At 45.6% G+C, this 24,125-nt stretch overlaps 1 protein-coding gene across 7 annotated transcripts in view; it reads left to right on the top strand.

Moving 5' to 3' along the window:
• The window catches only part of PCBP3 (poly(rC) binding protein 3), a 259,617-nt gene extending 235,706 nt beyond the window's left edge, over positions 1–23,911 (top strand). For 3 of the 7 annotated variants that reach the window (XM_074264505.1, XM_074264507.1, XM_074264506.1), the window contains 6 exons: positions 2,059–2,091; positions 2,790–2,906; positions 4,122–4,253; positions 6,179–6,328; positions 17,073–17,216; positions 23,803–23,911. In XM_074264505.1, coding sequence (XP_074120606.1) covers positions 2,059–2,091; positions 2,790–2,906; positions 4,122–4,253; positions 6,179–6,328; positions 17,073–17,216; positions 23,803–23,889 — 663 coding nt within the window. In that variant the 3' untranslated portion in view covers positions 23,890–23,911. The remainder of the gene's footprint in view (positions 1–2,058; positions 2,092–2,789; positions 2,907–4,121; positions 4,254–6,178; positions 6,329–17,072; positions 17,217–23,802) is intronic. The other 4 variants (XM_074264510.1, XM_074264508.1, XM_074264509.1 and 1 more) reach the window with 4 other exon arrangements.
• Positions 23,912–24,125: the final 214 nt, after the last annotated feature.

The following is a 24,125-nucleotide window of genomic DNA, read 5'->3' as shown; positions in this document are numbered from 1 at the left end:
GATCTGAGATCTCACCTTGTCTGGGTCAGAACTGAACTCAAACCCAGGCAGCATTTGGTGGGTGCAGAGCCGGCTGAAGGGCCAACCCCTAGTGCCATATCAGCCTGGAGGGCCAGCTCTGGTACGCTGCCCCGGGCATCTCACCAGGGCTCCATCTGTTGCTGTTTTGGAAAAGATTTGCTTAGACTCAGAGAGAGGTAGAGGGGGTGAGCTGATCAGAACTGTGGCTGGAATAAAGCTGGGGGGGGACGTTCAGAACCATGGACAGCAGGCAGGATGCAAAGAAGGGCCCAGCATCCCACACACCGGGCCAACTAAAACAAGATGGTGGGAGGAGGGATAGATGGGTGGGGATGAGGACAAGGGATAGAGCGCCAGCTCTGGAGTCAGGAAGACTTGGATTCTAAAGCAGACTCCCTTAATAGGGCGATCCCAGGCAACCCACTTCCTCACCATTTAAGAAGAAAATGGCAAATCCCTCCAGAATTTTTGCCAAGGAAACCCTCCCGTAGGAAGGCACCGGGGTCATAAAGTGTTAAGCACGACTGAACAATAGGAGGGCAGGGTTAAGAGTCCAACCTCCCATATTTTACAGTTAAGGAAACTGAGGCCCAGAGACTTCTGTGACTTACATGAGGTCATCATTTGGAAAGTAAGAGAGAAAGCTGGGATCCAGATTCAAGTTCTCTAATTATTAATCTAGTATTCTTTCTACTGCTGGGGATAGATGTATAGTCACATACTCAGGTATCTGAAGGCTTCAAAGTTCGACATCTAGGATGACTTAACCAGGCCATTTGCCATTCCACCCCACCAAAAACAAAAGACACAAAAAAGGATCTGGGGCCGGCAGTGGCCCACAAGCTCCCTGTGGGAGTCCCAGCAGAGTGCAAGCAGAGGTTAACGCAGCCAAAGGCCAGCTTGGGAGGGACCAGAGTGGGACTTGAGCCGTTCAGGGCAGGAAGGACCAGGGTGAGCTGCCGAGCATCCAGAGAAAGGCAGCGGGGATGGGTGAGGCTTCTGTCCTGGGAAGTGTGAAAGGAGCAGGGAATACAGCACAGAAGGGATGGAGGAGGGCCCTGAGCCGCCTCTGGGAGAAGAAAGAAGTTTGTTCTGGGGGCATCATGGGGCAAAACCAGGAGCGCCTGGGGGAGGGAGCACTTACAGACCAGTGAGAGGAAGGACCCCCATTCTGGGAAACTGGGAGCACTGGGAAAGTGGGCTGGTGCTCAGGTGGCTCCATGCTAAGGTCATCCACCTCAGTCGGAGGCTCAGTCCTCCTTTGGGTGAATGATCTGATCATAAACTAATCCAAGAAAAGGCGTTAATAGCTGTGTGGCCACAACTGATCCCAGGCCTGGAGCCCAACTCCCCATCCACAACCTAGGAATGCAGTGACTTTGGGCGTAGCCCACTTTGGCAGAGTCTGATAAATCTCTCTTTCAGACAGAGAAATTCATTTGAAAAGAGGTATTCATATTAGCAGAGTCTGACGCTTTGTCAGTTAACTAGAAGGCGTAGCCTTCCAGGCTCTCCACTGTGTGAGCCCATCTTCCAGTAGGTAGGAAGGAAGCGGCTCCATGAGCAAAGGAGACCCAGGGCAGAGGAGCTGTCTATGGTGCTGAGGAGGGAAGGCTGGAAGTAAAGAGCCTGATCTTGCTGCTCACCCATATTGCTGGGGCAAGTCAGTCAAGCTCTTTGGGCCTCAGTTCCCTCATCAGCAAATGGGAGCCCTGGACTCTAGTGCTCTTCTAGCCCCCATGCTTTGAGTCCCTGTCGGGTTTGCACTCTGGAGCGTCCAGCCTGGGAATTTCCCTCAATAGCCAGGCTCCGGGGGATGTGCCTGTCCAGGCTTCCCTGGCTCTCCTCCCCTCATTTGAGCAAAGCCGCTGCCTGGGCTGACCCAGCCTGCTGCCGGCTCTGGGGCTTTTTCCCGAAGCAGAGATTTCCAGCCTGGCAGCCCAGCACCACTCCCGCCAGAAGGGCCACATGGGAAGATTTCAGCAGCCTGAAACGTGGATGTGATCGCTTCCTTCTGTTTTCTAACTCTCGTTTCAGAAAGGGGAAACAGTGAAAAAGATGCGTGAGGAGGTGAGTTGAATTAATCCATTCTGGCTTCTAAGTGACCTTAGGGGTCATCAAGAAGGGAGACCTTCCTTGTCCCCAGACAGCATCAACTGTGTGAGGGAGGGCCAAGGACCCTGCTCTATCAATGGGGAGAAGGGAGGGGGACAGAGGGAGGAATTGCCTTCTCTCAGTGGGTCCCAGAGTTCCTGGAGAGGGCTGGGATTGGCTGCCTAAGCCACATGTATGCATAAACGTGCACATACACTCACATACACACACACGTGCCCATGCTCCCCTGTACAGATTGCACATAGACACCTTCCCACAAACTCCCCCAACTGCACGCAGACAGACGTACTATTTGCATGTGCAATCCAACGGGCAACTTGAAATGTCCCACCCACAGCTCGGGGCCCTGGAAATCCTCTCGGAGCTTCGCTGCTCCTTCTGCTGAGTCTCAGGGGGCTGATTCCCTTTCCCTGGCAGCGGGGAGTTCAGAGCAAGCCTTCTGGAGCTCTTTCCCTGTTTGCTATGAAAGGGAATGGGGAACGGGTCCCTCGACAACTAAATTCCCTTCTGAGGATTTCCAGGCAAACAGAGCCCGAATCCCGGCGCTTTTGTGCTCAGAAACGACCTCAGACCAAGCATTTGGAGTGAATGCTCTCTCTCCTAAATAACACCCTGAATGCGGCCCACGGGATTTGCTTAATTCCTTCTCCTAGAGTGGTGCGAGAATCAACATCTCTGAAGGAAATTGCCCAGAAAGAATTGTGACCATAACTGGCCCCACTGACGCCATCTTCAAGGCTTTTGCCATGATTGCCTACAAGTTTGAGGAGGTAAGAAGGACCCCTCGCTCTCCCCACCATGAACAAAATGAGTGCGGCCTACCCACCTGGGTGACCCCATATTGGATCCCCTTGTCACCCCCCAGCTCGCTTGCAAGTGCAGAGGGAGTCAGAAATTCAGGTTGTGTTTGCTCTAAGAGTTCCACTAAAGCCTTTTACTTCTCTACCGGTCCCCTCACCCATTGCCACATGGGGCCTCTCCATAGAGTAATGGAAACGACTGCTCCCCGACAGCAGGGAGACCCTCCTGGACGCTGTCCCGTAGCTTGGCCCCAGCATGGAGGCAAGACCAGCCCGAGCTTGCTTTTTCTCCGGGTCCCTGTGGTTTCCCTGAGCCCGGCTGCCTTCTCTCCAGCTGATTCTGGCTCCATTAGTAGAGCTGCTGCATTTCTGGTCTTCCTTCCACGTCATTCCCTCCAAGTCTGCTCCCTCTCCCTCCAGATTCTGCCTACGTGCTGTTTCTCACAGAGCGATAGCGTGCCCCAAGGTCAGCTCAATGCCCACTGGGCTGCCACTTTTTTGTGTCACCTCAAAAGCCCTGCCAAAAAAATCTGGGGGGAAGGAAGCTGCAGGGGCTGCTGCCCACTGAGCTCCAGGAGGCGATGGAGAGGCCAGAGAAGCTGGGACCAGAGCAGGGTTTTCTCTGACATGGTCCTCAGTGGGCTCCAGTTTCTCAAGGAAAACCCAGAATCCAGTTGTAGAGGAGGAACACAGACTTACTGAACCTTTATGTGGCATAATCTTTTTTCAGAATTTTCAATTTTCTCCTTGTCAAGGTCACATTATACATAAAAGTCATCTCATTTTTAGGCTTTTCCTAGGGACCTCTCAGGGCCCTTTGACCCCAACGTGCTGTGACCATTGGCGTGCCCTGGACGAATAGGCAGGGGGAGCACGCTCTTGGTCCGGGGAGGGAGAAGACCAAGCCTGGATCTGAGTTCCAATCCCAACTCTGCCATTCCCCACGTGGGTGACCTTGCTTGACCTTGCTTCTCCTGCCAACAGTGCTGGAGGAGGATCTGGGTCAAGGACAATGAGAAATTTGTGAAGCCCTAAAGTCTCAGGGGTTATTCCTCTAACTCCATCTTGGCTACCTCAGTCTCCTTGGCTGCTTTCTAACACAATCAGATCTATATTATGCTGCCTGTGACAGGATCTGGCTCATAATCAAGCCCTCCTTCATTTTTTTTTTCTTCCCATCCCCAGGACATCATTAACTCCATGAGTAACAGCACTGCGACCAGTAAGCCACCAGTAACACTAAGGTTGGTTGTCCCAGCCAGCCAGTGCGGGTCACTGATTGGCAAAGGAGGCTCCAAGATCAAGGAGATCCGGGAGGTAATGGGAACCCCCTCTTTGATTCATTCAGTTGGAAAGATCTGTGCTTTGGCCAGTCTGCATGGAAGAGAAATATGGTAGCCATTCACCTCCACCTGAAACAGAACTCCTTCCCATCATTCACAGCTAAAATCGAGTGAATCAATCGAAGCTTACTAAACTCCTGCTCTTAACACAGTGCCCGGTGCTCAGTGAAACTTGATTGGCTGATTGAAAGACACACTTCCAGGTGTCATGCAGGAATCTGTCTCTCGGTTTCTCTCTGTCTCTCTCTGTCTCTGTCTCTCTCTGTCTCTGTCTCTCTCTCTCTCTCTCTCTCTCTCTCTCTCTCTCTCTCTCTCTCTCTCTCTCTCTCTCTCACACACACACACACACACACACACACACACACACACACACACATCTCTCCCTTGCTCTCAGCTCTTAGAATCAAACAAAAACAAAATGAACAAAAATCAATAGCCCCTAAATGTGTCCATGAAAGAAAGATGCCCCTGAGCCAAGTGCCCTGAATGTGATGCGTTCTGAGGACACGAGGTCCTGAGAATGGAGAAGGAGAGGGCTCATGAGGTCATGGATTTTTAATCAAAGAGGATGCCAGTTTGAAGGAGGTGAGTGAGGATTTTGCATCCACACATGTGCACGTACACGCACCCCAAAGCTGAGAGCTGGATTTGGGGGAGTCTTCTCCTGACATCTGATCTCCGAGTGGAGAAGGGCCTCAGAGACCTCCTCTTGGCCAAATCCCCCATCTGGCAGGTGAAGCCCCCGAGGCCCATCTGCCACTGAGAATCTGGGACCAGACTATGATGAAGCAGCCCTACTAACCCAGAAGCCCGAGTGACTCCGTCCATTAGCAGCCAAGGTCCATCAGGCTATAGAGCATTCCCCTGGGCTTGAGCTGGATCAACCAGACAACCCCGGGAACACTGGTCCCTTTTCACTCTCACTCCGTGTATCCCCTAGCCTTGCTTTCTCACTAGGTGAGGGGAGTGTCATGGTGTGGGATGAGCTCTGGATGGGGGCTCTCTCACTCTGTGGGACTAGGGCGAGCTGCTCCTTCTTGGGGCCTCTAGAATGCTCTAGCTAATATGCACCAAACATGACCTCCCCATTTATTGGAGGGAGGCATAAGGTTTGGACTTTTATTCCTTCATGGCCCCATAGATAAATAGTGAGAAAGCAGCAGACTTTGCCCTCCATGGAGGAGACCTAGCATCTCTAGGGTGAGCCGTTGAAACAAGGACCTGGATTCAGGTCCCAACCACCTGTGTGATCTTGGGAGGGTCACTTAATCTCTCCTGGGGTTGGGTTCTTCTTTTCTAAGATGGGATGGTTGAGTGAGACGACCTCTGAGATCTCTCCCAGCTCTAAGTCTCATCATAGATCCCATGGACTTTATAGAGCAGCATTCTCCTTTATGTCTCAAACTCCCATCTAAACCCTCCTTCTCAAGGTGTAATCAGAGGAGATAAAATGTCCTATATTTGGTGAAGATGATTAACCCTCTAGTAATACTCCTCTTGAGACTAAATCGTGTAAAGTTTCCTATCTGTTCTATTTGCTAACCCACTTTTTCCCATCTATACCACTCTATCTTGGCTCTAGCTCTGTCCATCAAATTATAAGCAGCCCTCCCATCAGAACTGTTCCCTCAAATCAAGACTAAGAAAAGGAGCATTTTGTGATGTGTTTAATATTCCAGAGCATAGTAAAGATGCCATCCAAAGACCAGTGATTGTTTGGGAGAGACACAAAGAAAGCCGGTCATTGTATCTTGCCACAACCGAGTGGATGTGCATGGGATTTGCTAATGATAAAACGTAGCAAGATGGTGGTCTCAAGGAAACGTTGTCTTTTCATTTCTGCTGATCCAACAGTCTTCTTTCTCTCTTCTTCTTCTTCCAATTTCCTTGTTTTTCCAGTCTACAGGTGCTCAGGTTCAAGTGGCGGGGGACATGCTGCCCAACTCGACAGAGCGGGCAGTGACCATCTCGGGGACCCCCGACGCCATCATCCAATGTGTCAAACAGATCTGTGTGGTGATGCTGGAGGTACAGTCTGTAACAGTGGGGGTAATGTATAGCGGCTCTCAACCTAACAAATCTTACCACTGCAAACCGCCGGGCAGCCATTGATTGCTTCCATTGATCACAAGCCATGAGTTGACCCATTTCTCGTTTCCTGGTAGCATTCCTCTTCAGACTATTCATTTGCTCTTAAGACACATGGAAGTGTTGCATTTGGGGACCTGGATTCAGGCCATCATCATTCATGTGTGACTTCCTCTGAATCCATATGGGATATTGAGGGGAATCAGTTGTAAATTTCAGCCCCACTCTGCCCCAATTTGAAGGACTGCGGTTCTGCTTCCCCCCAAAGTAATCTAGCATTGGATTGGATCTTAGAGAGGACCAATCGGTCACCCAGAGTCTGCTTCCTCCTTGGTCATACCTGGTGACCCAAAGCCCAGCCCATGGCAGCTACATTTATTTTTCATCATAAAAAATAAATCTTCAAATATCCCATGCTGCTTGGAAAAGGACCAAAAAAGCAGCCAGTCCCTTTGAATTTGGGAAATCGAAAGCAACTAAGGAATATTCTAGAAACTAGAGGGAATGGTTACCAGGAAGCTTCTCAGACATGTCCGGGCTTATGGATGGGAGAAATATGTGTCCCAAAGATGGTTCTTTAGGAGTAATATTAAAGAACACAGAATGTGTGTGTGTGTGTGTGTGTGTGTGTGTGTGTGTGTGTGTGTGTGAAAAAGAGAGAGAGAGAATGAGAGAGAGAGAGAGAGAGAGAGAGAGAGAGAGAGAGAGAGAGAGAGAGAGAGAGAGAGAGAGAGAGAGCTAAGCACCTATTTTCAAGACACTGGGAGATACAGAAAAGGATGTAATATGCTCCTTTCCTCAAGGGCCTAACAGTGAGAAGTTGGACAATGCAAGAAGCCAAAGACAAAAATCATTATAATCCAAGAGCCTAACAAAGTTCTGTAGAAATTAAAATGTGCACCAATGACCCGGGAGAAGAAATGTGGATAATTATGCAACAGCAAGTTGGCACCTCATGGAGGATTTCTATTATGGTCATCATGATAGAGTTGCTTAGGAAAATGCCCAAACCCCAGGTGACAGGAGGAAATACTAAAGAAAGCACAGCTCAGGCCCAGAGTTCTCTGTGTTTGCATTATTTAGTCCACTTTTATCCAACTAAAATGGGCACTTATGAAAGAGAAGACAATGTGGCAAATAGGAAAGATCATGCATCAAGCCACAAGACTCTCACTATCGCCTCCAATTCCAGTGACCTTCATATGGCAGAAGAGAGAGTCCGGATTCTCTTACAGTAACCCAAATTGGATGTCCACTATCAAAAGACAAGGATCTGATCTTGATCGACTTAATTTAAGCTCTTGCTATATGAAGTAAATAGTGATATAAAACGCTCATGTGCCAAGGACCAATTGTATAGGGACAGTCCAATTTTCACTGTTATTTAACATCTTCAGTTCTTCATAGGGCACCATCCCACCTCTCACTTGCAAAAACTGTGACCTCTCTGTGCCCAAATCAATGGCTTTATGGGATGTATAGTAAATAATAGTAATAATCATACAATAATAATAGCAGAAAATACTTAGTGTCAAAGCTTCTGATGATGGACTCCCCCAAACTTAACTCAGAGAACTTCAGTGGAGGGGCAGTGGGAGCATTGGCCCACTGGGTTCCATTTTAACAAAATGGGAAAGCCCAAGGTTGGAAAAGGTGCCATTTTCTGTATTATATAGTACAATGAAGAAGCAATGAGTTTTAAGCCTTTCAATGTAACCAGTCTACATTGATGTGGACACCTCCCATTGCTTAACTCTTGAAAGACAATAACATCAAAGAAATTAATGTTGAAATTATCATTCTTGGATCATTCAACTCTTAAAAACTCTTGTAATGATGGTATTCCTTTTTGGGAAACTTTCTCCTTCAGAAGACTTGGCCAGGCCACCCCATACCTTTTTCTTCATCTGAAATAAAAGGGGATTAGATTTGATGGTCTCATTCCAGCTCTTAGTCTAGGACCCTACGATCCTATTCTTAGCCACTTTTGAAATTCTCCCAGCACTTGCTCTTGCCCTTTTAAAGCCTCCCTCTCTGCCAGGATTTTTAAAACATTAATTGTACTCTAAGTTGTTTTAAGTAAGACATTTTCTCTTTAAAGTATATTATTCAGTGTGTCACAGAGAAAAAAAAAAATCAAACTCTTGCCTGTTTTCTTCCATAAATTTCTACTTCAATCCACAAAGCAGGCAATGTTTCCATCATCTGCCCAAGAAGGGGAACCCTCTTGAGAATCTGATGCTGACTCTGCTGGACACTACGCTGCTCTTGCTCGGTTGCATCTGTCTGATGGACTCTGTCATTCTGGGTACTCCTGCAAGATGTCACCAAAATTTCTTGCCTCTTTCAGAAAACTGTCATACTTTATTCCTAAGGAATATATAAAATGGTACATGTATGTGTACATGTATGTTGAGTGGATTAATTTAGACCACTAGCCAATCATATGTATTTTATTCATTTTAATACATCCAGGATCTCTATGACACTGATCCCTCCACTAGGCCAGATCATGACCCACTCCACCTTTTCCTGCCTGATCCTTGAGTCCTACAATGTCCACAGAGAATCTCTCCCTCAGTCAAGAATCATTCTTGGACTATGCTTCCCATACTGCTTTTCTCACCAATGGCTTGGCCTCTCTCACATCCTATTATACATGTCACTGCTTCTGAAGCACAGGTTATTGGTAGTGAAGGTACAGCCTGCTTGCATCCACCCTAAGACTTTCTGCCATCTTGATTCTTATGAAATCACGTTGGTCCATAATTCCACAACTTCAAGCTTCACCATTATCAAACCATCAATGAGCAAGGATTGATAAACATTTACTGGATGGCCAGTACTGTGCTAAGCACTAGAGATATAAAGGAAGATCAAAAATAGTCCCTGCCCTCAAGAGGCGAATACTTGAAGAATAACAGGGTTAAAAATATCGATTTGGGGGTAGGGCATAGAGCAAATTGGGATCTTTGAAAGCAGTGAACAGTTCCTCTGATGCCATCCATGCTGGTCTCCTCTTTATTTTCAGTTTGGGATTCAGATCATGGCCCATTTGCAGCACTTATTGGACACCAATTTACTTGATGATCTTATTGGGCTGCCTATATAGATGCAAATCATGTGGGTGATGTGCAAATGTCATCCATTGTCTTTTACCTGTGTGGGTTGATAGGACAAGTTCTTTTGAGAAGCCATACTTTTCTTGAGGAAGTTCCATAATTTCCTGGGGCTCCATGCAGCCAGAACATTGTCATAGGAAACAGGCTCATATAAGGAACCTCACCATCTATTTGAAGTGGTTCTTCCATCTGCATAGGGCTGCATAGGACATCCTCCATGACAATAGCAGACAATTCTGATGAGTATGTCTCCTCCTATTTTATGTTTTGCTTGAGGTTGTAGTTATTTCTGTGGCCATACATGTCACTGGTGTATAATGGGAGACACCTCATTGGAGGGAGAGTCTTCAAGATTTGTCATTTTTGCCAGATCAGTTTTTTTTTCTTTTTATAACCAACAAATAATAAACAGAGCCAGATTGTGTATTCTCCACGCCTCCTCAGTTCAGTCAATTGTGTGATTGTAAGGATGCTGTCAACTAGAGCAAAAGAGTCTACGGATTTTTTCTGTTCTGATATTTTCATTAAGGATACCCTCTATTTGTATATAAGCTATTCTTACAAATATTTATAGAGATGAAAAACTGGACTAGTCCCTTACTAACTACTGATATCAACTCGGTTACATTTTGGGGGGGGGCAATAATACAATCTGTGGTTTTTCTAATTATTCTTTTGCATTCTTGAGATAGCTTTAAAATGATCCAAAGTGCCTCTTAGACTTGCCTGTGATAGAAATTTCTTGATAAATATTTGGTTAAGTCACACTTTCCTACTTAATTTTCTTGAGCACCATTGTCACTTCTGATTTAACAAATTGTATACCAAGGAGGAGGGGTTCAATATGGTGACTACATCAGCACCAAATGTAAGAATACATCACTACAAAAGTGCTAACTAGCATGTTCCCTTTGGGACCTTCAAGGAATCTTCAATGCATTGGCTGTCTAATGGATTGGACGAAATTTGGTTTAGGTGAGGCTCATGGAAAATTCTCTGTAGGTTTCTTTCTTATATTCTGTATTAATTACATTCTTTATTATAACCAATGCTTTAAGGATGTATTAGTAATGAGTATTCTTCTGAGTATTAGTAATAATCAGAATCAATGTCTCTACCTTTATCTGTTCCCTATTTTTCATTGTCAGCACCTTGTTTAAATAGGTCAAATTAGAGCTGTTGATATCACATGTATACTTTTTTCCAGTTATTCTTGTCATTGTTGTCAACAAGAAGACATTACCTATTTAGTTTTTGTAATGTCTGTTGTCTCCAGAAACTGCCGATCGCTCTCTGGGAGAAGATCTGCTGTCTCAACTCAATCTCTTGGCCAGATTCTTCTTCCTGTAGAGAGCTGCCAACTCTGACCTAGAGTAGAGACTCCTCCTCCTCCAGAGTGCCGCCCTCTTTTATCCTCCCAGAGAACTGGCGTGGGATAATGCAAGGGCTTGTGGAAAGATTACTTCTACCAATGAACCTGCTCCTTTTAAACATTAAGCTCCTCTCCAGAAGTTCAAAGGGGTAAAAATCCCTTTAAAGGCCGGAACTAGAGAATTGTTAAGTACCAACTTAGCACTTAGTAAGAACCTAATATCTCATTTTCTCTTTAGCACTTAGTAAGAACCTAATAACAACAAGTAACAACAAGTTTTGTCATTGTTATAGTCGGTAAAGACCATGACTCTAACAAATAAATAATTTGGCTGAACAGTCAGGTGATCCTGAGATTATGCTTCCATCAATAAGCAATCATTTCCTTTCTCTTAAAATCAGGGCCATTTTTTGAGTGGCAATGTTTAGTTCTTAATCATATTCCAGGTTTTCTTCTTCAGAAAAATATTCAGGATTTGCAGGTGTGAATTATAAGCCTTTGGAGCCTTATTGAAGCTAACCCATATGTTCTGATACATTTGTCTCCATCAGCCCAAGTTCCCACTCTCATATTAAAATCACTGAATATTTTCTAAAAATTGATTTTATTTTCAATTCACAAACAAAGCAAGCATTTCCATTAAAAACGTGCAATTTTAAAAAAGAAGACTGCACACAAAACTGCTTTACAATGTACACCTTGATATTTTCTCCAAATATAACAAAGTTATGTAAATTTCTCTTTTTTCCTTTTTTTTCTTCCTTCCTCATTCCTGCCCTAGAGATGGCTACATTAGACACAAATTTGTGCGTGCATGCGTGTGTGTGTGTGCATGTGTGTGTGTATGTGTGTGTAAAATTATTCTATACATACTTCTGTTAGTTCTTTCTCTGGATGCCAGTAGCATCTTTCTTCATATCTCCTTTATTTATAATTTGTTTTTATAATAGCCAAAATGACTTAGTTGCTCAAAGTTGTTCTTAAAACAATATTACCATTGCTGTATACAGTGTTCTCTTGGTTTAGCTCATTTCACTCTTCAGCATTTCTTGCAACTCTTCCCATGCATTTCTAAGATGATCAAGCTTATCATTTCTTTTTTTCTTTTTTGATAACTTTTTATTGACAGAACATATGCCTGGGTAATTTTTTACATTATCCCTTGCACTCACTTCTGTTCTGACTTTTCCTTTCCTTCCCTCGACCCCTCCCCTAGATGGCAGGAAGTCTTATACATGGTAAATATGTTATAGTATATCCTAGATACAATATATGTGTGCAGACCTGAACAGTTCTCTTGTTGCAAAGGAAGAATTGGATTCAGAAGGTAAAAATAACCTGGGAAGAAAAACAAAAATGCAAATAGTTCACACTCATTTCCCAGTGTTCTTTCTCTGGGTGTAACTGATTCTGTCCATCATAGATCAATTGGAACTGAATTAGATCTTCTCTTTGTTGAAGATATCCACTTCCATCAGAATACATCCTCATACAGTATTGTTGTTGAAGTGTATAGTGATCTCCTGGTTCTGCTCGTTTCACTCAGCATCAGTTGATGTAAGTCTCTCCAAGCCTCTCTGTATTCCTCCTGCTGGTCATTTCTTACAGAACAATAATATCCCATAACCTTCATATACCACAATTTGCCCAACCATTCTCCAATGGATGGACATCCATTCATTTTCCAGTTTCTATCCACTACAAAAGGGCTGCCACAAACATTTTGGCACATAAGGGTCCCTTTCCCTTCTTTAATATTTCTTTGGGATATAAGCCCAGTAGTAAAACTGCTGGATCAAAGGGTATGCACAGTTTGATAACTTTTTGAGCATAGTTCCAAACTGCTCTCCAGAATGGTTGGATCAATTCACAATTCCACCGACATCCCCTCCAACATTCCTCATTATTTGTTCCTGTCATTTTAGCCAATCTGACAGGTGTGTAGTGGTATCTCAGAGTTGTCTTAATTTGCATTTCTCTGATCAATAGTGATTTGGAAAACTCTTTCATATGAGTGGAAATAGTTTCAATTTCATTATCTGAAAAGTGTTTGTTCATATTCTTTGAGAGCTCATGATTTCTTGTAGCACAATAGTATTCCATCACAATCACATGCCACAATTTGTTCACCTATTCCTCAATTGAAAGGGATCCCTGCAATTTCCATTTCTGTTCATGGAAATTGTTGAGTTGCTTTGGAAGAGCTTGCCAAGGGCTTCAGAGTATGTTTCTATTCCATCCTCTTTAAACAATGTCAACACATGAGGGCAATTCTCTTTCTGTGCATTTTGTATATGACCATTGTGAGCATGGCAACATGCCAGCTTCCAATATCTCAAGAAATGATATTTTCCAGCTGCTTTGGAGTACAGGATTAAATCAACTCTACAGACTCTTGCCTTTGTCTCTTGGATCCATCTTTGCATTGAGCTGCAATATTTTTGTCTTCAAGTTTCATTTCTACTAAGACAGTCAAGAAGATGTCAGTCCTTCGACCCATAACATATCAACTCATCGATGATCAAACTTCTAGAGTACAATAACTTAATTAATGTTTGGAGACAGTCTAAAACAGTGGGACTCTTAACTTTCCATTCCTTTCGATCATTCTGCCCCTCCCTCATCTCTGGGGATATCATTGCTCAAATAATTCATAACTTGGGCTCTGGCCTGCAGGTGATCCTCTTTGTTCTTGAGTTAGTTGCTCTTGGATAGCACAGACATTCTATCACTAGGACCCTATTGGAGGGCTAATTAGAATCTGCCCGAATGATAAATCCACTCCCATAACCATTGAGAACCATGAGCCAAGAACCAAATGAGGTATCAGAGAAACATTTTGGGGAACATTCAACTCCTCAAAAAAAAATTTGAAAGCCTTTCCAACTTGCTTCATAAGTTTCAAAGAGGATAGCTAAAGGGGTTTGATCACATAATTACAGCTTCCCAAGCAACAGAAGCAATATTAACTGATGGGAAAATGAGAAATCAGAAAGATTTCTCCCCTAGCTGGAAGAGCAAGAGATACATAGAAAAAAAAGGCTTTTATTATCCAAAGTGAGTCTCAGCTGAGCTCTTTCGCCCAGTCAGTCATCACCACTGGTCACATTGCTATCTACAAGGGAAGGTCTGCTAAGTGCTGTGGGAAGTTACAAAGGAAGAAGATCCTATTTTTGTCTTGAAGAGCTTGCGAAAATGTTTCAAAGCATAAATATAAATGCTGCAGAATCACTGAGTTGGAAGAGAAGCCAGGCCCCAAATAGATTGATCTCTGTCTGAATGGGAAAGAAGGTGGCTCATACCAGACACACTCCAAGAAGTGTATACAGAAATGGCACGGGCAGATTTCAAAAGCATTATGGAAAGAGGAAGAGGAATAGAATGTCTCAAGAAGTGTGATTACACACCCTGGAAGTTGGTAGTCCCTCCTATTCTAAAGCAAAATCTTCCCTGAAGAGGATATAGAAGAGATCATGTGAATGTAATCAATGGTTAAATTGTGAAAACACCTCATGTCATGAAGTGGAAGATGCAATGGTCCACTGACAAATAACTTAGACTTTCGAATGAAAAATGAGTTTGGAGGGAAAAACAAGGTTTCCAAATGCCTTTGCCTTTGCTGATCTTTGGTCTCGGGTTTCATGAGACCCATTTTACTTCATAGAATCTTGGAAACAAGAAAGATCAGAACTTCTCTACAATAAACCCCTACTGGGGGGGGAGTCCTGGAAAAGAGAGCCCCTTGACAACCCACTTGGGTAAGTGGCAAAGGCATTTATTTCACTGCCAGCAGCCATAGACTCGGTTCTGAAGTGGTCTTCCAGCAGCCATAGACTTGGTTCTGAAGTGGTCTTCATGTGGACTCAAGTTGGCTCCCTTAAATCTGTTTGTCTTTCCCTTTGGTAATAAATCCACAGGTTGAATGCTAACTAACCATCTCAGGAAAAATGGCCAATTATGCATGTGAACCCAGGTTGAATTGGATTCTCAGATATGTGTTCTAAACTCAGTATGTCGCCAAGACAAGGATTACCCCGAAGTAGTTCAGTGAAGATGAAAGCCACAGAATCTCCAATTCAACCTTTTTAACTGGATGGGAAAGGAGTGCTTGGTCCTTCGTGTCATGGGATGAGAGAAATGATACAAGCTAGGGGACTGACTCTTGGTAACCCAAGGAAATCAGGCCCTGTTGAAAGTTGGGCTGTTGTCATTAAACTTCCATGTCATATTCACTCCACACTCCATGGAATGAGGCTTCTAGACTACTGGGATTCTAGGCAAGAGAGTTTGAGAGTTCTGATAAATATTAATGGCAGAGAGCGGCCCAAGGACAAAGATATCAGAATGATGAGGAGCAATGAGACCGTGTCCATACAAGGATCGATTTAACAAACTGGGTGTGGGGGATGAGGTTTAAAGGGGACGGGAGAACAGTCTTCGATTGTTTAAAGGATTGCCATTTAGAGAAAGGTTTGCCATCGGTCTGTTTGGTCCAGGAGGGCAGAACTGGAATACTGAATGGAGGGGACCAAGAGGCAGGAAAAGCTTCTCAATCATTAAAATGTGGAAGGGGCTTCCTTGTGAGGTGATGGATTACCCACCACTAATGGCCTCCAAGCACATGCTGGCTGACCTCTTCTAGGGAGTGTTTATGGGAAATTCTTGTCCAGATTGGATGAAATGCTTGTGAGGTCTCTGCCAAGTTGGAGCTTCTTTGAATCCAGGAGGAGTTGAAAGGAGAGGGTTGGTACTGCTCCGAGCTAACTCTATCCCTACCCAGCTTTCAGTCCCTGTGAGTGGGAACATTGGGCTCATAAATGGCACGAAATGAGCTGTAGAGAGGAAGGCCAGGTGAAAGCCAGCACTCTGCCCGAGAGGGGGTCAATGGCAGTTACATCGACTCGTGATATTAGCACTCCATAGCTCTCTGCTCTCCAAAGAGCCAATGCTGTCCCTCTCGGGCCAAGTCTATACAACAGTGACAGAATGGCCTCCCGGAGGACAGTGTCGGTGTGTACGGGTGGGGATGGAGCATCTCATTGCTTCCTTGTGGATTGGGACCCTCCCACCTTGTCCAGCATCCCATCTACCCACCTGTTACACACCAACACTTCCAACTGGGCAGGACAAGGTATGTGCAGGGGGAAAAACAAAACTGCCTGGTTTGGATCTGTGGCTTTGTGTAGACTCTCCCTTATTGACTTCCTCACAATTTGAATATGTGGCCTTCAGGGCCTGGAATGTGTGAGGCATTGGAGAACATGGGCTTTTCTGGGCCATGAAAAAGAGGTTTCTCGTTTCAGGGACATCCCCCCGAGTGCAGGTCTGCTGTATAGTAGCCGAGACCTCTCTAAATCCCATCCGAGGCATTATCATCTCTGCCGAGATCACCATCCATAGGAAATGCTTTGTGAATGTTCCACCTTCATGCACTCTGCCCAGAATGTCCGTGAGGCCTCTTTCTCCTCCTGGGAAGTGAGGGCGAGGGCGAGCAGGAAGCCAGAGGAATCCCGTGTGTTATCACAGCACCCTCTACAAGGGAGTGCTCAGGCTCAGGGGCCCTCAGGAGAACATAGCTGGTGCTCAGCAGCCACCCAGCCCTGGAATATCGGTCCCTGTCGTGGTGCATGTCAGAAAGCCGAAAAGCAGCCTTCTTAATGGCACACCGGAGAGCTGGTCTAGTTAGGGTACTCCTCCTGTACTTCAGGGCAACATGGCTAGTGCCTTCAGAGGCAGGAAAGAGGTCTAGGAATGGGCTGAGAGGGCTTGGTGAGTTTCCAATTTCTAATCAGACAGACATCATGAGACCGCTCGGTCCCAAAGGAGTAGGGCGGATGAGAATGGCCTAAAGAGAAGAGCTCTCTGGGGACTGAGCCCAGAAAGTACGGTGGGGGAAAATCCTCCGGGCAAGGAAGGTGGGAGGAGCCTCCCCCGAAAGCGGGGCCTGAGAGCGCATCCTCTTCCCTCTCGGCCCTCTCCCACGGTGACTCTGGGGTCCGCCTCGCAGCTCCCCTCTTTCGGATGCGCATCAGCAGGGCTGGCCTGCGGATCCCCAAGCGCTCCGAGTGAGGAAGGAGGACGGGCTCCGAGAAGGCGACGCCTCCCCGGCCTCTGCTGGCCCCGGCTCGCTGCGTGCTCTTAACTCTTCTGACGGCCATCTCCGGAAAGCTGTTCTAATGTTCTCTCTCCCTCTCCTTGTCCCTTTTCCTAGTCCCCACCGAAAGGTGCCACCATCCCCTACCGCCCAAAGCCCGCCTCCACCCCTGTCATTTTTGCAGGTGGTCAGGTAAGAGCCGACCCGCTTGCAGCCTCCACTGCCAACCTCAGCCTATTACTGCAGCACCAGCCGCTGCCCGTTAGTGCGCTCAGGTTTTCTCGCCTTCTCACTTGCATGGTCTCGTCCCGTTCATAGCATGCCCACACAGCTGGGCACAGAGCTCTGCATCATTGCCACGGCCGGCCAATCCAGTCCAAATGGGCCCTGTCCACCTGCCGCTTGAATGGGAAAGCACCCGGCTTGCTTCCTCTGCTAGGACATGAACTGAGGAAGGGGAGACTCCTGTACCTAGCTATCTCTTTCTGTCTCTCTGTCTGTCTCTGTCTCTCTCTCCCTCTCTTCCCCTCTCTGCTCTCTTCCTCCCTCCCTTCCTCCTTCCCTCTCTTCCCCTTCTGTCCCTCTCCCTTTATTTCTGTCTCTTTTTCCTTCTCTCTCTATATATTTCTCTCCCTCCCCCCTCCTTCAAAAGACTAGAGAAGACAGATAACTAGTCAGTGACATAATGAACTGAGCAGAGAGATTGGCTTAGAGTCCTCAGAAAGGAATACTTGAACAAAACCATGTTGTTTCCCTGTCTATGAGCATGGCTGATGACCAAGCCCTGAAATTCATCTCTATAATTGTGAATCATTATTTCCCTCCAGTTCCCTTCCCAAACTAGTCCTAAAAACATTTTCCTTTGTTACTAAAGTTAGTCAACAGCACCAAGTTTGTTTTCGTTCCATTCAAGCCTTCTAATGACCTGTCTGTGATAAGTGATCTGAAAAGCAGAGGACCCATTTCTAGGCAGAAATTTTGTCTTCCACGTCCCATAATCCTGGTGTCCTGTGCTAATAATAGGGGGCTGCCACAAAGGCTGGCTTCTGGGCATCTCCTACACAAGAACCCAAATGGAGGCAAAAAAGTCAGATGCCCCCAAACAACCAAGTGTCCTTGAGACCGGCCCCTTGCCTGGTGCCTGTTTCAGGTAAAAGAGCTATTGCTAAAATTTCCCTCCCTCCCCCCAGAAGGTTTGGACCCTTCATGCAGCCTGTCCCAGGAGGCCTGTGAGAGGGAGTGCTCAGCCACTGACCACTTCCAGCACCTGAAGCTTCTAGCTGTTCATCCTAAACACGTGATCTCTCTGCTCTGTTTTCTCCCCCAATAGATAAAGAGGACTGGATAAGTTACCAGGAATGGAATAGGAGCCGCTGTTCATCTCTGTGAATTTAGTACATAGCACCCTAGATAGTGGGAAAAAAATGTTAGGGAGTTGGGTCTTTCCCTTCCCTTCCTGCACTCATGCCTCCATGATGCTCTAGCCCACGATGGCTTCTAGGAAGTCAAGACCCCCGTCCCCACCCTCGGCACATACATAAAAGCACATTCAATGGCACGAAAACCAATACTTGCCCCTTTCTCAGCATTTGTCGGCCTTCGATCCAGTCCCCAAATTTGGACCTGATGCATAATTCACCGCCAATTTGTCACGCAGTCAGCCTGTGGATGAGCTCTGGGCCCAGCTGTTCAGTGAATTGTATCTTTATAAAAGGGAGAGTAAGACAGAAGCCTTCCCCCACCCCCTCGGCTGAGAAATTATTCAGCTCAAATGGAAACTATTCCAGGAAATGGAGAACAGGTGGCATGTAAAGTTCAAATATAGGTATGTAAATTCACATTATATCTACATACACATCCACACATGTAGATTGGGACATTTACATAGACCTAGAAAGTAGCACATTAAAACACTCCTCATCGCTGTACTCGATCCGTGGGGGAGTCCTACCAGACCTAGTGCTTGGTTTTATAAGGAACATAAATGTTCACCCAACATTAGGTTGTTTTTTTCCTATGTCACAATAAAATCTGATTCAAATACTGGATTTATAAAGGAATCTTATCAGATCCTCTGTATTGAGGTATATATATATATATATATATATATATATATATATATATATATATATATATATATATATATATATATATTCCCAGAAGAGACTCATGAGACTTTTTTGGGTATTTCATCAAAATATCTAGTTTATAGACTTAAGTAGCGTAAGGTTTTTCTAGTAGAGATATTGGACTAGTTAATAAACTAGGAACTCTGAAGAATGGAAGGCAACCCCAAAAGAAGGGCTGCTTATTTTCAGTCACTTATAACATGAAAGAGGGCAAGGCCTGAGGGGAGACACAGCTTTGTTCCAAAATGCCAAACTCTGGCCCTGACACTTAGGAGCTTTGTGACCTTGCATGATTTAGTTTGCGTCTCAAAGATGCAATTTCCTTATCTATAGGGGGGAAATGGGGAGAAAGCTGATATCTACTCCACAGGATTATGGGAAGGAAAAAAACCTCCATGACTATAAACTTATATTAAGACTGCATTTTAAGTCAAACTTTTAAAAAAATTGAATTTTCTGAGTCTCATAACTAAAAATCCTTTGGGGGGTTATACCTTAAAGACGTTGAGACAGCTGCAGAGTTCCATAGTGCACCTGAGTTCAAATCCAGCCTCACATGCTAACTAGCTGTGTGAGCCTGAGCAAGTCACTTGAATCCCCTGGAGAAGGGAATGGCAAAGCGTTACAGGATCTTTGCCAAGAGAACCTCCCAACGGCACGGTCCGTGGTGTTCTGAAGAGTTGGACAGGACCAAATGACTGAGAAGCAACAACGAGCTAGGCTAAACAGCCGTACTGATCATACACAGAGATTAGCAGCATAATGACAAGGCAAGAGTTTATTCATTCAGTCAATTCAGGGGGAAAATAAAAAGTCTGAGCTGACTGACAATCAGATTTCCATGGACTGGTGACTGCCCCCTTGCAGCTGCTCTGGGCACTTTGTGCCTACCCCTTTGCTAGAGCAATTGGCCAGCTGGGACTTTGGTCAGATGAGCTGTTGTGCTCCACGTTTCATCCCTGGGGTGGGAACTATTCAAGTCAGCCAGTGTTTGCAAGCAGACCAAGGGCACAGGAATAAGGATGGAGGGTCATGGACAGGAAGCCCGTGCTCTGACCTGGGCATTTCCTTTTGAAGGTTTTCCTAAGGACTGACTAGCTTCCTCCAGCATCTCAGGACTCGTTCCATATCCTGAGTGAATCACTAGCTCCACAGCCCTGGCACTGGTATTCAGAAAAGCCACCCCCCATTTCCAAAAACACCCCCAGAAATGGTGTCTGATTTGGAGACAAGTCTCCAGTACTGTGAGCCCTGGCGATCCACAGCCACGGGCCTGTGGGGCAACTTCAGACACAGGAAAGATACAATCACTGACCATGAGAGATGCATGTGTGAAAACCGACCTGACTGATCGTACGAATATGTCAGAGAAGAAAGCATGCAATATCCAGAATGCACATTTGCATCCTGGATCGCCTGCAAGTGCACTTCATGTGAATTCTTTGCTTCCTTCCCCACGTGACCCTCTGACATCACCCCAGTTGACCCATTCCACTGCATTCTCCTAGTTTCTCAAATGTGCCAAGATAGGGGTGGGTTCCATTAAAAACTCCCAGACTCCCCAAAACTTCTTCTCATCCCTTGCTGGCGTAGAAATGCCCTTCTTGGGTGACGAGAGCCATACTCGTGCTCGTGACTTGAAACCCTTAAACAGCCTGCCCAAAGTCACGTGCTAGTTCGCAGGGCCCCGGCTTGGGACTGGAGCAGAGGAACACTTTTTCTCCCGGCTTAGCAAGTATTTTGTTCAGGTGGTCCACTTTTCTGCATCTGATAAGATTCCTTTATTTGGGAGTTTATGTTCCTTTAAAAACAAGACAATGCAAGCCCAAATCTATGCTCTATCCTGGCAGGCTCGGCAGCCATTCTCATTTTGTGGTTTGGGCCTTCTCCCGGTTCCCTCCCGTGGCTGGATGGGAGATTGCTCATGGTTTAGGCTGGAGATTGTTTTCAGTTGACCCACACATGGGCAGCACAAAGGGCCCTGGTTTTACAAAATCTGGGCTCTGCCTGAACTTCCATTCGAAATACAGGCTCCATTCATGCTGAATTTTCCTGCTTGGGCGTAGTCGAAATGGGCTGAATCCTTAAACAAACCTTTCTATCGCACACCATCAGCACTGGTTGGACGTGAATTCTAGGCTGGCCCTCCCGCCAAGTAGCTTTGGACCAGGGGGCCCCCATCTTGGTGTTCTCCCAATGGAAGCCGGACCTGTCACTCTAACACGAGTTTCCTGGAAGAATAGTGTAGAGACCCCATTTTACACATCAGTGAAGTGAGCCAAAGCAGCAGCCCCCTCAGTCAGGCTGTTTGTTTCCTAGCTGATCTCACTGGTCCCCTGATGGGGAGCACCATTACCCACAGGACAAGCCTTGTCTCAGACTCCTCATTTACACTCCTCCCTGTTCTCACTTCAGAAAGGAGGGGGCCGATCGAATTGATTGTCTTCGGCCAATCTGGCATTTCACGGGGGTGACCTGAGGAGGCCCGAGGGCCTCCCACAGGCCTCGTCTCTACTCTCCCTTTATAAAGTATGGTTCATCTTCTGTTTGCCATGATTTTGGAACCATCTGAAATCATCTTAACCAAGAAAGTGTGTCTGGTGGTCCGAGAAGCCCTTCGGGGCTGGGGGATGGATTTGGATTTGGTCTCTTCACCCACACCATATGGAGAATCACAAGTGAGGGCTGAGTATGCAGGACTGAAAGCACTGCCGTGACTTGGACGTGGGAGGGCTGGGTGGGAAGGGGCCCCAAAGGTCCCCGTATTCACAAAAGTAGCTGTATAGACTTTTAAATGATTCCCATATTTCATAGGTTAAAAAAGAAGCATCTGAAAAGTGGGTATTCCACATCCTTTGGCGACCTGATCTCAAGGGGCCTCCAGAGAAAAGTCATTCTTTCAAACCTCTGGACTTGATATATTCACTATGTGTGTTTTTATTTTGATGATTATTATTAATTTGGCTTTTGCTAATTAGTTCCCAGTTGACATTAAGCCCCTTAAGCAAACTAACAAAAAATGATCATTGGGGCAAATGGCTCCTTATCCTTTTAAAGGTATTTTGGCTGATTGAAAAAAAAAATACATACATATATATATATTCTAGAAAGTCATTTCAGTGGCCAGGGATCATGTGAAGGCCCAATTGGAAAACTCTGTGACTCATAGAGCCATTGGAAGGCCACGCCCATCCCTCAATGTCACACCTTAGTAGATTTTTTCTTCCTAAAGGAAGAAACATGGAAGGAGATTCATTCTCTGCTAACTAGGAGCATTGGTCCCATGGGGGTTATCCTGCATTATCTAATACAGTGGAAAGAAGGCTGGATTGGGAGTCAGAGCATCTGGGTTCAAATCCCAGTCTCTTCTACTTACTAGCCGTGTGAGCTTGAGCAAATAATTTCCTCTCCCTGTCTCAGTTTCTTCCTCTACAATATGAGAAAGTCAAACTTAGAGACTCACAGACTCCTAAATCTAATGCTCCACGGGACCTTAGAATGTGTTCATCCTCATCATGCTGTCCACATGAGGCCTCTAAGGTCCCTTCGGAATAAGATCTGGGAGCCCATGAGTCCATCCAAAGGCCAACAGGAGGAGGAATGGGCTCCTTATTGTTGACTCTTCCTGATAGGAAGGGAAAGAAAGAAAGGTCGGAGGCTTTCTGGACCCACAATGTGCTTCTCCAGTCACCCCACTCCCATAGACATTCACATACATCATTACAAAGCTGCCGTGTGAAAAAGCAGAAAGCCTCTGTCCTGGCTGCCCAGAGTTTTACCATGAAGAGTCTGCCACTAAAATGGCATCCATTTCACATTTAACTTTGTCAGGAATATGTCCTAATTCTTGTGTGAAAGGAAGGGGGAAATACACGATATACACATCCATATATACATACACATATATATGTGTGTGTATCATAAATACAGTTTGTATACAGACAGACCTTTGTTTCTATGTCTATGTTCTTTCCATAGACGGGCACTGAGGACCTTTGTGTGAGACCCTCTACTAGACATTAGGGTAGAGATGAGAAGTGATGACATTCCCTCTCTCCATGAAGCTTATGTTCAAGGAAGACTCCCGGCTAAGGCTGAAAGTTGACCAAGCTAATCCTTCAGACCAAAACCTTGCTCCCAAACCAGCTCTCTTCCATCTTCATTGTTGTATCTGTCCTTGACTCCTTTTACCTTCCATTGAGAACCAGGATGGAAATTTCTAAAGAATGCTTGGGGACAGGGATTCTATATTTGGGAATAGATTTGCTCTTGGTTCTCCAAGAGATCCTTATGGGCAACAGCTTTTTCACTTGTTCCGGTACACAGTAGGTGCTTAATATATGCCTAATGGAATGGAATTCCTTTTTTAGTTAAATTAGAAGTGGTTCTGAACAGTGGGGAATTGTCACAGTAGGGTCAGTCTAAGGTCTCATGTCCCAGACTCCTTCCAATGTGAACCGGAACCCTAAAAGCATATCCCTCTGCTTTTATGAAGCAGGTCAGACCTTAAAATCATCACTTCTCCTTAGCTTCATAAAGGTCCCACTCAAGGCCTCACACTTCAGCAGGAGTGAAGGACACACTGGGAGGAGAGGACCTTAGTAGGTCTATGCAGAGGCTGGGTAGAGGCTCCCTGGCAGGGCTGGGAGCAGTGGTAGCCACTCTCAGGGAGGAGGGGCTGCAACTTCACACACTAACACTGGGTTTCTCTCTTGCAGGCCTATACAATTCAGGGACAATACGCTATTCCACACCCGGATGTGAGTTTTTACCTTGTTTTTTTATTCTCTGCCCCGCCTTGTTAACATTCCCCTGCCTGCATGCAGCTGTCCGTCACTACTAATATTAATATTACTCACTAATATTAATACCACTGACTCAATGTAACCGACCTGTTCAGTCTCCGTATGACCTTGAATAGCCTTTTAACCTGTTAGCACTAATTGGATTAATCTTGAGGACTTGGCCTGATGTTAAATTGTTTGGATTGTCCCATGCACTCCCTCCGTGATGGTGTCGTTTCGCAGAACGGTCCCAGTAG

The sequence above is a fragment of the Sminthopsis crassicaudata genome, chromosome 4 (genome assembly GCF_048593235.1).
Source record: "Sminthopsis crassicaudata isolate SCR6 chromosome 4, ASM4859323v1, whole genome shotgun sequence".
Lineage (NCBI taxonomy): Eukaryota > Metazoa > Chordata > Mammalia > Dasyuromorphia > Dasyuridae > Sminthopsis > Sminthopsis crassicaudata.
Note: the sequence above shows the minus strand (reverse complement) of the source record. Positions and strands in the feature narration are given on the sequence as shown.